At 35.4% G+C, this 16,489-nt stretch overlaps 1 protein-coding gene across 3 annotated transcripts in view; it reads left to right on the top strand.

The window, feature by feature from the left end:
- Atg14 (autophagy related protein 14) overlaps positions 1 to 16,489 on the top strand; it is a 106,765-nt gene that overhangs the window by 43,974 nt on the left and 46,302 nt on the right. For 2 of the 3 annotated variants that reach the window (XM_081730334.1, XM_081730333.1), the window contains exon 2: positions 6,783 to 6,888. In XM_081730334.1, coding sequence (XP_081586460.1) covers positions 6,783 to 6,888 — 106 coding nt within the window. Of the gene's footprint in view, positions 1 to 1,576; positions 1,806 to 6,782; positions 6,889 to 16,489 lie in introns of those variants that run through there. The other variant, XM_081730336.1, reaches the window with a different exon arrangement.

Raw genomic sequence — 16,489 nt, 5'->3', positions numbered from 1 at the left:
GAATCCCTTATACAGAGTGTTTCAAAACAGCACCGACAACATTTGGGAGGTGATTCCTAGCACCAAGATGAGACAAAAAGTATAGACTAACCTGGATACACAAATGCTTACTTTCGGAGTTATAAGCTGCCAAAAACATGAAAAAATGAACTTTAAAGGTCCATAAGTCCAAAACTATGTGATATACCGTAGTCGGGTCAAGATTTTACTTAGGAACTAATATGTGCGCTGTACAAAAATGCGTGTTTCAGAATCCTAAGGTACTCACATAATAATTTTTATAGAGGCAGTTTGGCTACGGGCATATAATTTGAAGTACTCACAACTACTTCTATAAAAATTGTTGCGGAAGTACCGCAGGATTCTGAAATATGGATATTTGGATAGGCCAAATACTAATTTCTAAGTAAAGTCTTGACCCGACTACGGTAGATCTCATAGTTTAGGAGCTATGGACCTTTAAAGTTCATTTTTCCATGTTTTCGGCAGCCTATAACTTCGAAAGTAAGCATTTGTGTATCCAAGTTGGTCTATACTTTTTGCCTTATCTTGGTACCAGGAATCACCTCCCAAACGTGTTGGTGTTATTTTGAAAAACCCTGTATATAGTAGAATGGAAGAAAAAAAGTGTTTCTGTAGAGTGTAGAGAAAGAGAGTAAGTGGTACGCTATAATGGCCATACGAGGTGATCGAATTTCGTGCGAGACTTTCGAGTTCAGACGAATTCTATGTAAAAGATGTAGAAAAATATTGTTCGCAGTAACACTTAATGTCCTTTTGCTAGTACAGTAGTAATATGCAATCACCAACCGGAATAGATTGCATTACAATATTAATCTTCATAAAAATAGTTTTATTATTAATATTATTTCTGGTATCGACTGCGGTAGCTGTATCCAAAATCAGCTTACATCTTGATGGATAATAAGTAGAAAGAAATGTGTTTCTGTTAAGGTAATTTACATGAGCGTACGAAACATACCATAATGCACATCTAAAGCTAGCTTATTTTTTCTCTGACCTATTTTCTTTACTTGACATTTGTCCTTTATTTATGCTATTTTTAAGTTGAATTTGTGTTTTCTGTAGTATAAGAAATGGTTCTCTCGTGATGACATAACACAAAGTCTGAGTAAATACAGTATATACAAAAACTAAAGGAACGGGAACTCGTGCAATTCAGGTCATGTTCTTTAAAATCACATGCAAGATCAAACAGATGGTATCTGCCTTTGAAAAAATTTAGTTTTCTCTCTGAAGTATCTCATTGTAAAATCTGACCGGAAGAAAAGAATGTTTATGTTTGTTTCTGTTGAGGGTGAAAGTATTTCTTTCTCTCTCTCTCTGTCGTCCGTCAAAACAGTTGTATGATTGTGTAAAGAAAGTTCAGTCACCCATCAAGCAAGTCATGCCCTCAAGACGTGTATTTTCACCCTCATTCACGTGGTCCTGCAATGTAATATAGAATAAGAACGAAGTCAACAGACAAGAGGAGAACAAAAAAAGAATAGGACGTGTTGTTTTTCTACGTCAGCTGTTCGAATACGCACATGCATCCACCTGGATCGCGTCCAAACGAAAGTTGGAAACGAGACAGAAAGGTCGTTTCGTACTAAACAGAGAACCTTAGGCATTAGCTAAGGTGATTCCGTTTTCTAGTAGTACTGGATAAAGAGAATGGCGTCTGTCGTGTGTGAAGACAAACAGTCGCAGCCACTGGATAAATCTGGCCTTACTACTGAGTGTGGCGTATGTTTACGCTCGAAAGTTCAACTGTCAACTTTTAATTCTCGGATTTGGACGCAGTAAGTAAATCTAAGTATAGAAACATTTTCAAGATCATTTTTTCGTAAATAAATTATGCCAGGTGGGCTTCAGTAATACAAACTATATTTTATCAATAATAATATATTTTAATCCTTCTCACTTTCTTTCAGCCGTGGATTTTCAAGAATTGACTATTTTGGTTTCGAGTTAAGACATAAATTTCTCACAGTCTGATAGAGTGTATATATTTTTTTAAAGTATAGTTTGTTTCTATTTAGACCTTACCGGATCGATAAGCCTTGTTTAATTTAAAATTCACTCTTTATGATGGTTCCTCCGTGGTTCGAGAGAGCATGTTCGCAAGTTCGATCCCTGGTATCACCAGGCGACTTAATTGTATCATAATCTATAGGCATTTATCCTAATCTTCTTTAGCGTAAAGAGCACAGGCATAGACATTTCGATGTCTAGTATCGGAGCCTCCTATTCCTACTAACTAGTGATGATTTCAGGATTGGCACAGGAAAACCCTCCGTCAAAGCTACGAAATTCGCGTGTGGATGCTTATTGACACGAAATAACAAATCAAACATTGCGACATATCAAATGATCTATCTATATAGGCTATTAATGTGCTAGGTTTATATGTTTGTGGTCAAGAAAAGTTTGTGTTTGTGGCCAATCCTTTCAACAATGAGGTATCGAAAACCACAAGTGCTAGAAACATGCTGCATTTGCAGGTCGTCAAATTTTCAAAAACAAAATAAAATAAAAATCTCGTCTTTATTTTTCTATTCCACATTTTAGGCATCATTTTAACTCGGTTGATTTAATATTGCCATTAAGACGTTAAGGTTGATATCCTGGTAAAAGGCAACCAGTAGAGGAGCTACGTATAGCAGGTTGATGGACATTTCAGGCGCTTTGCTTTAATCTGAATGACAAAACCTATGACAAGCTGGCAACTTCGAAGGCTTTGTGGACCCATAATGAGGCGTACTCGGATATGGAATTATAAGAAAAAATATTTGCATTTGGTATCATCTATTACTTACCCAAGCTTGCTACAAACTCACCCTAACATTCTATATATTAAAATATTACATTATGTTTAAACCAAATCACTTGGCGTAACAGCCCTTTGTTGGCCTGAGCCGCTCCAACGCCATCTGTCACTAACCGGTGTATCAGAAGTTTTCCAGACCTAGTAGCCATCACATCTTTCATTCACATGACTCCCCAGTTTGCCTCACGGCGCTGGGTGGGCGCCGAAAATTGGAAAATACCGGCTGGGAATCGAACCCGGGACCACGTGGACGCTTTAACCACTAGACTACAATGTTCCCTTTACATTTATATGTTTGTCTATAGCAATTCACTAACTTTAAGTCTTCCTGTCCTTCACTTGTGTCCATAAGGGGACTTGCATAGACATAGTGAGAAGTATGAATGAGATTCACTCTCATATTAGAAGTGTGCACTGTGTAAAAAGCGCAAGTTCAGCTAGTGGTTAATAAAATACAAGTGGATTTTTTTTTTAAATTTTGAAGACAGCTGCTCAGTTTAAGAACAACGTAAAAATTATTGGTGTGAATGAACAAAAAGAAAGTTATCAAAACTTTCCTAATATCACACCAGTATCGTCATTTCAGATTTTGCTAAGAGAGCGCAAGATTCTCTACGTATACATATAAGAATTTCATGTGTTTCTTTTTATTAGTATATTATTATACAATTGATTAAATCAAATATTTTTCAATATCCCATCCTCGCTTTCCCCAACTGACACCTCTGCTCTGTTCATGCTCAGCGTGGATTACCACTACTTCCCGACTCTACCCATCAGTTCTCAGTACAAATGTATATACCGTCCGAGCTATTTCCCATTTTCGTGTGAGAATTTTGTTTAGGACATTTATTTTTCAATTTTTTCACGGAAGACATCTTAAATCATCATTTTTCGTAAGCGTTTGACCATTAAGCAAATGATAAGAAAGAATAGTCCATATTGTTACATAAAATTATATTTCCTTTATATGTAATCCGAATTGCCTCACTGTTCAAAAGTCCTAACTATTTTAAATTCATAGAAAAAGGTAGTTTATACACTTAAAAAAATAGTTTATCAAACACAATAAAGATATTAATACCATCAGTTACCGGAACGTTTTCGATGATTCACTGAAATTCTTAAATTAAAACTATTAGGATAAGTAATAGTAAATATTTTAAATATGCGTCAGTTTATTTTCTTGGGTAATAACAATAAAGGTAGGTGTCAGGTGAACGAAAATTGTATAGCCCTATATATATTTCTTGTAATCAGTTGTAAGGATTCTGTTTTTTTTTTTTTTTTTTTTTTTTGTAAGTCATTATATCATTAATGACTGAAAAATATATAATTACTGATACCTCATCAAAGATTTCTTTATTTGAAATTTAATGTGTCTTTACAGCACCGAAATTAAGTGATACGTGGATTAAAATTTAAAGTGTACCGAACCGCATGAACTCCTAGTAGAGTAGTAAATTCACAAAATATGTTCAGTATAATCTGATTATGGTGACGATAACTTTTTCGGTCGTAGCTTTGCCTCGAGTATCTACCTCTGTGCCTTTGATAAGTGTGGTTCGAGTCTGGGGAAAATTATAGATTTGTTAGTGTTGATTCAGCATTGTGAGGCAATTGGGGAGTTGTTAGGATTTAGAAGTAGCTTACTCCAGTATAGAAAGCCAGAATGTATGACACTGGAAATCGATTTTTTTAGCTAGATTTCGGTAATAATACTTGTACTAATAAGGTAAATTAAAAATATTTATGATTTAGACTAGCTGTCTAGCCTTGGATTAAAACGTTGCCTACAAATTGAGACGAGACGAGAAATGAGGTCTCGTCTCGATGATCGAAGAATTCTGTCTTGGTTGATTTTCCAAAGTCCTTTCTCGCCCCGTTTTGTAAATTTGTGTACAAATTTATGACACTTTTTTGTTAATTTCATCTATTAGCGATCAGAACCCTTCTGCCTCACGAGAGGTCCACAAAGGGTGTGATATTACAACATGTAAACAATATTTATTATTGAAATACATTGTGTAATGACTTGGGTATCTATAAACGTTGATAAATGCTCTTCATTGTGTTCTTACCATCACTTTATCAATTTATACTTTTTTAATATTAGGAATCGTGTAACACTGAAACAGTGTTTGAAATCCAATACACGGCTGTACTATTGTTGCCCAAGGTACTTGTGTAGTTTCTCATTTTGTCTCGGAAACAAAACGAGAATTGTCATACCCTTCGTCTGATCTCGAATTTAGAAAGATCTAATCTCATTTTCGAGATAAGACGAGGCATTTCTCGCCTCGTGGGCGACACTACATCCTAATTTGATATGGTTCAGGGCGCAAAATTTCATAGTCCTACGCACTCGTCAATCCAAAAATGGTGGTCGCCCGTATCTGTCATGTACAAATTATGAGAAGTCCCCTCCCCCATGATCTTTGGTTTAAGAAAGAATGAGATTTTACATCAGGGCATAAGATTTCAAAACCAGACAATAAGATTCAGGATAATCAATTTTGAATTGGACAGTTCATGTGCATGTTAAGAAATATCTTATCTTAAGACTTCATGTTTGTGTAACGCACTGAAGTACCAGTTGCCGATTGCAGTTTTCGGATCAAAGTCCGTAAGTGAAGTTCTATTGATGGAAATTGTCAGTAAATCATCTACTGTGTCAGTCTTCAGTGAATTCCGGTAGGCAGTCTTAACTCTGTTGAGACTGCTGAAGCCTCTCTCACATAAAGCAGTGCTCACAGGTAAAACTGCACAAAATGTGACAATTGAAAGCAAATTTGGGAATCTTGTAATTAAGTTTTTATTGTAAATCTCATTTCGATTGAGGGTGGGAAAGGACGGACGAATTACAACATTGTGAAGACTTCACATTCCGTGTTTTTTCTCACTCAGTGATAATTATTTTCGTGCGAAACAAACTGCACAGCCCTGTGAGTTCAGGCAGAAACCATTCCTACTGAACACTGATAGCTAGCTCTAAATTTCTAGTCGCCAATGGCGACCGGAAATTTTGCGCCCCTGATATGGTAGATCGTCAATATGCTCTGTGACGTCGTAATACGCTTCTCGCCTTTTCTGTTAACCACGTGGAGAGAAGGAACAGGCAGGAAACCTGGCGTTAAGAAAAAGCAATGGTGACATGCGTACACTGGCAACACTGGCTTATTCCATCCTCCTACTTCTTGCCCCTCTTTTCTTTGCCATTTGGCTGATTATAAAAGTACGCTCTTACGTCATACATGGGTCATACAGTTAGTAATGGGGCGCGATGGCACAGTGTGCTCGGATCTCTGGTTCTATCCCCGCCCAAGTAAGCTTGTGGTGAACAACATCGTACCCGTCAGTTTTCTCAAGTACTCCCATTTCGTACCACATTTTCATTCTATCAACTATTCCATTATCATTCACTTGCTTTATTCATCCGTCTCCCTTATCCTAAAGGCCATAATCGTAGAACGTTAGATTTAAAGATTTCACTTCTTGTATTTTCCCAACTGGTTTGTAAGTTAACGCCGTTAAAGAATTGTGTATAATATTCGAGAAGAAAATATGAGAATAGGGTTTTAAAGAACGCCATATTATTATTATTATTATTATTATTATTATTATTATTATTATTATTATTATTATTATTACCATCATTTTAGGAATTGCACTGAATGATATATATGCAGACGTATACCACACCCTATTTTAACTCCATTGACACAACATTTTAGTCATATTCATGTTTCTTTGATCTTGATTATATTGTTTGTTCTGTAATAATGTGCTGGCCAGGAATTACAAACCAAAGCCGCGCAATATGAATTTTGTACGCACATTGTAGAGCGTATTCTATCAAACAGTAGTATATTCCTTGATACTCTTTTATATAGTGTTAAAATCTACTGCACCATTCCTAACAGTTCCTCGTTTTCCATTTTCTGTGTAGGTTTGCCGAGAAGCAACTCCGACTGTTCAGACTAAAGAAGGAGAGATTAAAAATTCAGGAACAGTGTGAAGAAAAGTTGGCATCAAAATTAGCTGCTGATCGATTGGTAAGATCAATCATTTCAGAATTTCCTATAGAGCAAAATGTTAGAATAATCTGAAATTTTAAGTCAATTTTTACAGCTGTTAGCAAACATTCTTATCTACTGTTTCAGGTAAACCAATATGGTTGCTGGTTTTAATACGTTCTTTCTTTGAGTGTAAAAGTGCGTCAATCGCCATCACTTTTTATTTATTTATTTTACGAGTGACAATATTTACGTATATATTAATCAGCGCAGCAGGGAGAATGTCGCCTTCGAATCCGGTGGAAGCAAAAGCTTTACAGGTACCTCGCATGGTTTCGCTGCTGTCGATAGTAAACCTAAATAGTACAGAGTTACAGTTTCCGTTTTATTCTAATGCAGATGCTGTTGTATATCCTAACAGAACAGCAATGGGTGGTTCTGTTCATAGTACAGTAATATAAACACATTTCATTCAGAAGTTTCGTATTTGTAATTAAGTTAGAATTGAATACATATTTGAACAACAGGATTGTTAACTTTGCATTCGTTGAGGAGATTGAATTCTGTACAGAATCGGGCATTTTGGTGGTTTAGGATACTTTTAGTAAATTTCAAGAGTTGATTATTGAAGGTGTAAGACATATTGAATCAATAATCAGATGATAATTAATTCGCTTGTTAATTGTTTTGTTTTGCTCCTTATTGGGAGAGTGTGCTGACTTGTAAATAACGTTCTCAAAATAGTACATGAAACAAAGCAACAAGAAAGTACACGGATTATATATATTCTCTGATTATTGGATCAATGTTTCTTTGAGCAAAGTTTGATCTCATTTTTTGAAATTAACTGAATTATTATAAATATTATCGCTCCGGTGTGTATGGGGGAAGGGGCTGTCATCCCAGCGATCGTTTAAGCGGCTTGGCGACCTGCATCATCAGGAGATCATGTAACAGACTTTCTGTAGTTGCACAAACATTGATAATGATATTCAGTTATAGTAATCAAATCTCCCAGGTAGAGTGCACACTATACTGATAGGTTTTGACGAATGAGGTATCAATACATTCGTCAAAATCTTCGGATTTTTTAAAATACAATTTCAATCCCATCTGGAGATGGGCGGATCGCAGAAGGTAACGCCTTCTCTTGGCCATGAGTATTTAGTTATTTGTAGTTTGCATTGGGAGATGGGTAACAGGATTCATTCATTGTTCGATTTTGGCTGTTTACAACACAAAATTACAAAATACAAAAATACAGAACAATACAAATAAAACGAGAAAAATGTTTTCTGCAACAAGCAATGAAGCGGTGAAGTGCTAAAAAGGCTTCTTGACTCTACGGTAAGAACAGAGAAGAAATCTGCGAGGATGGTGAATTTGGTGAGCATCTGGTGCGGCTTTAAGCTTTGTCATGTAGGTACGTAGCGTGTGTAGTATGTTGGTCAGAGGATAAGTTATCATTAGGAGACGTATTCGGTGTTAAAGCTGCGATAGTGCGTGATACACTGGCTCAGGTCGTGAAGTGGATGTAACATTAGTGTCTTGAAGAGGTATGACATTGTTGGGTATATAGAGTTACGTAAAAGTCATATTGTGGGCGCTAAATGAAATTTCAGTTACAATATTCTGTGAGGTATCAAATGAAAGGACTTGGCAAAAGCATACCAAAAAAATATATTTTATGACAGTTTTATTATGTATATCGCCACTAGAAGAATGTAGGTATAAGTCATTTTCTGGTTTTTGAGTATGTTTGAGGAAATATGATGGGTTGCATATACTGGAAATAATATATAATGTGACAAAAGTTCGAATTGTTATTATTCGATTTGTTCGTTATAAGAAAAAAAACAAGATTTTTTAGGTGTTTTACATAAATATAAATTGTACGGTATTATTAGCATTTAACAAGAACAAAAAAAAGTCCAAAGACCAGACATTATATCAATCCAAATATCTCATTGAGCTGAAAAAAAGTCAATGTAATATCGTATGCGTTGTTTTTAAGAAAACTAAAGAAAATCGAAATATTTTGTAAACTAAAAATTGATGCTGAGCGAAAGTCACGCCATCTATTACGGTGAGAGTGATACTAAAGTATACTCTCAAGATGCTCTTCATTATGACTGTAGCAGGACTACAGTACGCAGTAGTCGAAGTGAGACGGTATGCGATGGTATGCCATACCGCCTCTGGTTTTTCAGTGATGAAGGCATACCGTCTCTGATTTTTCAATGGTTAAAACATACCGTCACTGGAAAGTAGATGTTAAATATCTTTAATAAATCCATTTTTATACACAGTAATTGACGAATAGCTTTGCTCGTAAAAAGATTTTTATTTCTTATGTAGAAACAATTTCTAAGTTGACAACACCAACATTTTTGTTATCTTTTTCCTACATTTTGTTTTTAAAATCAGGTGTTTTCAAAGAAGTTCACCTAGCTTATATTTTGATGTGCCATACTGAATTGTTTCTTTGTTATGTATGTGTTTCTTTGTTAATGCATATAAATGCCGTGTTTTGAGCATGAGGGTATAGGGATTATCTGCTGTGGGGGCGGACCTTCAGGGTGTTTGAAATACCCTATAGTCGAGTGGGTGGACCAAGAGTTTCCCGCAGGAAATTGTTAATACCCTCATTCAATTGTTGAGCACCTTCGTGTATAATTCTGTATAATACAACATAAGGGGATATTTTTTTTTTTTCAGAAAGTTAGTGGTAGGGGATCAAAGTTTCTCTGTATCCCCCCTCCGTTACTACAGAGAAGCTCTCCAATGATTTTCAGTCTTTATGTAAATAGAAATGCAATCTTTTATGCAACATACCCTCACTGCATTTCAATATTTTGATAGCTGGTATGTCGAGTGAAAATCGTAATAAAACATACCGCCTCTGCTTGTTTTTCCACTTCGAACACTGACAGTACGTAATATGGTTAATCAGGGTGTCTATCGGTCACGAAAAAGTCACGAAATCAGAAAACGGACATGAAAGTCACGAAATTTAGCTTTTGGGTCATGATTTTTTTTAATTGTGCAAATGTAAGTACCGATTGGAAAATTTTGTTCTATAAAACATCAAAATTCAACACCAAAAATGTCTATAGTCGGCTTTAGACGCTACCAAATCGCAAGCAAAGTACGTTTGTATCGCATGGATGAAAATTCGGCCTAATTCGCACCCAAATTCGCTCTTAAAATGTTAGGAAATTTTATGATTTTGTAAAGAAAAGGTCACGGAAAAGTCACGAAATTTCATTGTCGAATTTTAGTAGACACCCTGTTAATCCTAGGACTCCCGGTGGGGTCCAATGGACCCCAAGACTATGTTTGACAGTTCGTCAGTATTATTTTCTGGGATTCAAAGGGTTAATAAGATATAGTCCAAGATTATGAGTAACTCTTAAACAGTTTGTATTTAACTAAAATATTGTCCCTGGGGAACACGGTGGCTCAGTGCTAGAGCGCTTACATCTGGTACATGAGGTCGCTGGTTCTATCCCCGGCCAAGTAAATTTGTGATGGACAAAATCGTGTCCATGGGTTTTCTTAAGGTCCCATTTCCTCCCAATTCTCATTTCACCAATTCTTCCATAATCATTCACTTGCTTTAATTATCGTCTCCCTTAGCTTAAAGGGCATAGTCGTGGGACGTTAAACTGAAAGATTTCATTTCATTTAAAATGTTGTCCAAAGATAAGACATATGTCAGTTGATAGATCAGATTGAGCTTAATAAAATGACGTGCTTAAGAGTATATTCTGATGCGTAGTTTCCGAGAAAATCGACAAAACAAACTTTTATGGGACTAAAAAGTACGTCGTTCGTTACCAATGATGATAATAATTTATAGTTTTTCTGCAACAGTTCGTAAGCTAATTTTTCTGATATTTATGTGTAGAGACCGGATGTTAGGCAAAATGCCTATTCCTTAATATTAAAGATATGATCAAAAATAACGTTTTAAAGTTTATAAGACAGGTTATAATTTCAGTTTAAGCCAATTTTATTTTGCCTATTTTGCCCCTTCCTGCCTAAATAATTGCTTTAGCGCCTAAAGTTGCATATTCTATGCATTTTCTTCAAAATAAGACTATTGGGAAAAATATATAATTTAGTATTTCAAGAAGGATTCCGTCTCTTCCGAGAAATATAAGTGCTGTTTGCAGTAATAAGATGCCTTAAAGCTTTGGACTGCTATATATATTGATAAAGTGCTGTAAAACTTTGGACTGCTCTGTGTACTGATAAAGTGTATAAAATTTGGACTGTTATGTGTAGTGATAAAGTGCTGTATAGAATGTATTTACCAAATATACACGAAATACATATCGAGCTTCTTTTTTACATATACAGTAAAAGAAGATATTAACAATCAGGTATGTTTCTATTCTATATTCTTTGAACATTATCTATGATTTGAATTTATTTTTTAATTGTGTTTAGTATTTTTCTTCATTATTTCGAGTTACATTTTAGTGCCTATTTTACTGCTTATTTTTTTAATTTTAAGTGCCTATTTTTCAGATTTTTAATGCCTAAACATCCGGTTTCTACTTATGTGAGTGTAAGTTTCTCAGTGTGGGTTCGCGATACGGGGTGTGTTTTGTCAGGATCGCTGTTTTTAGTTATTTTCTTAAGATATTAGTCAAGCAAATATATTTTTACAGATTTAATGTATATTGAAATAAATTGCAAGAGTGACCCAAATCATAAAATGTTTTCATTTATTCTTGATCTCAGGTATCAGTATATTTCCTACCCTGATGTAAGAATGTGTCAGTTGTGGCTCGTAGACTCTTTCTTTGATTTATAATGCCAAAAATAACAGAGGAGATAAATTGGTGTTATCAAATTGTTGCTGTTATGATTATATCACTATAAATCTGTTTTATGACTTATCGTTTCATAGAGTGTAGCTTTTGTCTTCTTCGTAAACGTGCTGTTTACCATAGACTGTTAATCACAAGTGCATGTGCATAGAACAACGCCCATATGTTGCTTCCAACTGTCAGATGTAATAATAGTTGAGCCAAGGATAACATTTTATTTTTAGAATGAAAGGTCGACACTTATTTAATTTTCTAAATTTATAAGCGTTTGAGAATTCAAATCTTTGAATTTAAGTGCTGTATATAAAAAGAAAAAGTAGCAGTGTCATGTATACACCACGTGAAAGAGTTTAGTTTGTATATCGTGATATTTTCTCAATTATTATTTAAGCCGAAAGTGGTTACACTACTGCTGGTTTCAGTAAAGAAATTACAGTGGAGGTGGAATATATTCTTGGGACGCTTAATTGATTACAGAAAATAGCTTCTCTCTCTTACCTTTTTTTATCCTATAGAGATCACAGTTAAAACTGGAAATGGTTGATTTCTGCCACTTCCAGTTTTAATAAGAGATTACAGTACCAATAAACGGAATATATTTTTGGGTCACTTAATTAGAGATGAAACCGAGACTAAGCATAGTCTCGGTCTCATCTAGAATATTGGGAAAAAAAAAAAGTATTTGCTCAAAATTCGTGCACTGTCACGTTACATATAAGATGGTGGAACAATTTCCTTTGAGTAGCCATAGTCATAAGCGTATACACTGGAGAAAGGGGGGCAAATGCCATTTCTGATCACATTGAATATCAGAAGTTTTAAATAGTACACAATTTTGAGTTTGAATTCAATATATTTTATTGTCTTTCCAATCATTTTAATTATTCAAAGAGCATGTTGCCATCATATTCTGAAACGTAATTTTGTAAATCAAACACATGAGATTTCAGCTTTCCAACAATATTTTCCCACACAGTTCAGCAGTTATCCAGGAGAGAATTTGTTTAAAAATTCTTGTTTTACTACATCCGCTCTTATAAATAATGATACAAACTTCCCTTTAACGGTTTCGTGGGCAATGGAAAGTTCCCTTCTCACCAAAGGAACCTAAGGATGCTCAACTGGGAATCACAATTCCCATTACAGCCATGAATTTTTTTCACAAGGAGAATAGGAATTGCAGTCAAAATGTGATTTCTTTTAAGCATATGTGCGTAACATGGAATACTATCATCCCATTACTTCTGAAAAAAAGTGGCTAACGAAAGGATTAAAATTCAAGTTAAAATCGTCAGATTGGAGGTAAGTAATAGCAGAAATTTTTGGATCATGCAAGGAGAAAGAGTATCAAATTAAACAAGAGAATTGGTTAGCTTTGTGAACCAGCACGTTACATTTAAAAAGTGTAACGAAGTGTATATCAATACAGGATTTCTAAAATTACTTTTATGTTTTTGCGTCTCTTTCTTTATCTCGACGCAAACTAGTTTGAGATATAATCCCAATATTTGTTGTGAAATAGATTATCTTGTGTCGCGGAAATGCTCAATATGTACATAATGTCACTACTTTATAGAAATTTATAGGCTTACAGTTCTATAATTCATATTATTATTGATAAAATATCGAAGAAGTGTGTCGTGATGTCGTGGCGTTTATTAATGTGTCGTCAGAAAAAAAAAAAAAAAAAAAAACCATTGCTATAATCTGTAATTCAAGATTTTTTTTGTGGAGGGGGAGGTTGCATAATTTCAAAGAACTTCACTTCTGTCAAATTAAATAATTAATAATAAAAACAGTTAAATCTGTATTACTTCATTGTTAAACAGACTTTTCGACATCCGTGAAGTAAGGAAACGTATTGTCATGTTTAGTCTGTAATATCCTTAATGGCCGTCTTTAATTAAGTGTATGTAGTTCAGAAAAGGTACACGAAAGTACAGTAGAAGGTACAGGTACGACAGTACGGCTCTATACTTCCACGACCTCGATATTATCAGGAGTTGATGTGCATTAAGATAACGTGCTTGATTTTCTGTAGTGAACACATGTCAAAGAAAAAATGAAATGAAATGGAATCTTTGAGTTTTACGTCCCACGGTTATGCCGGTTAGGCTAAAGGAGACGGTGATGATGAGTAATGAATGAAATGGTGGAATGAAGGAAGTGGGAGGAAACGGGAGAACCCCGAGAAAACCCACGTACACGGTTTGTCCACCACAAAGTTCACTTGGCGGGGGCTGGGATCGAACCCGGGACCCCAAGCACCAGAGGTGAACGCTCTACCACTGAGCCACCGCGGCCCTCAATCAAAGAAGAATGTAACGGATAATAAATGAGAAATCGTGAAATTTGAATATCGGCCCGATTAAATACACTCTTACTGCTATCAACTACATTATCTGGTATGTAGGGTTAAATAACCCTGATTCAATAGGAAGGGTACAAGAATTGTGTTGGAGTCGACAGTTGGTTGATTAGAGTTTAATTGTATAGCCAATACTAAGACTATAGTCAATTTAAATAGTAAAACTAACAAAGTCGTGTTATACCCATTACTTCCCAGAACTCAAATTTGGTTGTATTTCAATTATATTCACGTCATTCAATCAAATACCTGTTACATGAACTATTTTGGTGACAAAATATTTTCCCGGTAATTTGTAACAATATGTCGGACCGACCGAAAAATGGAACAGTAGGATAAATAGGTAGGGATTTTTTTTTACAACAAATTTCATGGAAAATAGATAAATTACTTAAGTAGTTACGTCGGTAATAAGCAAGAGTGAACAATAGAATAGGTGCACGTTTATTTTGATAATACAATACGAGGATATAGCTTTCATTGTTGTTTTGAAAGATTACATGTCTTAAATTGTCGTTTATATATTTTCCAATGTTTTTATTGTACATAATAGTTTCAAACAATAATACCACTTAATCTTAATGTGTACATTCTTGATTGGTGGCTGTAGTTCACCTTTTCAGTCATAAGAATAATTTGTTTATTACGATGCTTGAAAGTCACACTACCAAAGAATTACGAACTGCTTATTTTGTATTTTTTCAAAGTATATTAGCGTTTGGTTTAATATTTTGGGGTAATAAATAGCTATCGTATAAATGATGTGCTCTTTTTTTTTTTAGAAGAAAAAGAAAAAGAAAGCTGTTAGAATAGTTTGTGGTGTATCCAACGTGGTGTATCCAACAATAAGCATTGTAAATAACTGTTTGCTAAATTAAAAATTATGGCTTATAATTAACCCTTTGACTACCACTTTTTATAATGTAAACATTCTTTTATATGTACAAGTCCTTTAAGGTGGGATATTCCTGACATCTGTACACAGTTTTGGAAATTAAACACAGTCTTCTGGTCACATCTGACCCGACGGGAGAATTACTTTTTTTTTTTTTTTTTTTTTTTATAGAATTTTCTGAAAACAAATTCCCAACGATGTTTGAATTATTCGCATGGAACACATGTATCCCGTTGGTAGTCAAAGGGTTAATTAATATATTTATATGATATTATTGATCTATACGAAATAGATGGTTTCCACAATGGTTCATAGACAAAATATAACATGCATATAATAATAGATTGTGTAAATAAATTGATAAACTGAAACTATAGTCTAGACCAGTGGTCGAAGTGAGACGTTATGCGGTGGTATGCCATACCGCCTCTGGGTTTTCAATAATGAGGACATACCGTCTCTGGTTTTTCAGTGATCAAGACAGTATTTAAGCAGTCGGTGTATTGAGTCAAAATCATAATAAAACATACCGCCTCTGCTTTTTTTTTCCACTTCAGACACTGGTCTAGACTATCTAAAATTAAAGAAAACTATGTAAATATAAGTATAATTTATGAACATGTTACCAATTTACATGCATCATTTGCTTATGGATAAATTTAAAACTAAATTATATAATGGTCTAGTGGCAATCCCATTTTTACAAAATAACCAAAAAAGTTCTTGTCGTTTTTGACGTCCCGTTGATCATTTGGTTACAGAGAGGAAACGAAATTACGCACGTGCCTGACCATCTACCTTCAGTAATACAGACACATTGCACACATACTCATGGAAGTGTCATAGCTCGTCCAATGTCGAAGAGAAATGGAAGGTTTCGAAACCGCTTGTTCCGTGGGTTTGTTGTATGACTTTAAAGTGGAACTGTAAGCTGCCGCATCAAGTCGTCGCATATTCTAGGCATTTGGGGAGAATGCCGTGAACGAACGCATCGCCAGACATTGATCCCAGAAATTCTGTTCGGGGGTTGTGAGCCTTTTGGATGAATGTTGCAGTGGACAACCATATGTGTTGGATGACGAGGACCTGAAAGCAGTCAACGAGGAGGACAGTGGTTTAACATGTGATGAACTTGCAGAAAAGTTCCATGTTTCCGCTGAAACAGTCAGACTGCACCTGTATGGGATAGGGAAGTCATACGAGTTAACCAAGTGGGTTCCCACATGTGTCGTCAGCCAACTATAAACAATAAGTATCAGCTTGTTTGTTCTTGCTCACTGATGACGAAAAGTGGATCTTCTATGACACTTCCCAGAGTACCAGACATTGGTTGTCTCCACGTGACGTAGTTCCTAACACCTCAAGACCACCTCTGCACCCACGAAAGGCTACGCTGTCTGACTGGTGGAATTGTCGGCAAGTGGTGCATTACGAGCACCTTTCACTTGGTCAGACCATCACTACTAACCTCGACTCTCAACATTTGCAAGAGGTGCACCGTGCATTGCGACAGAAGAAGCCGGCATTGGTGAATCG

This window comes from Thermobia domestica, chromosome 11 (genome assembly GCF_964235325.1).
Source record: "Thermobia domestica chromosome 11, izTheDome1.hap1.1, whole genome shotgun sequence".
NCBI classification, from domain to species: Eukaryota; Metazoa; Arthropoda; class Insecta; order Zygentoma; family Lepismatidae; genus Thermobia; species Thermobia domestica.
This window is presented reverse-complemented; position numbering and strand designations above follow the sequence as displayed.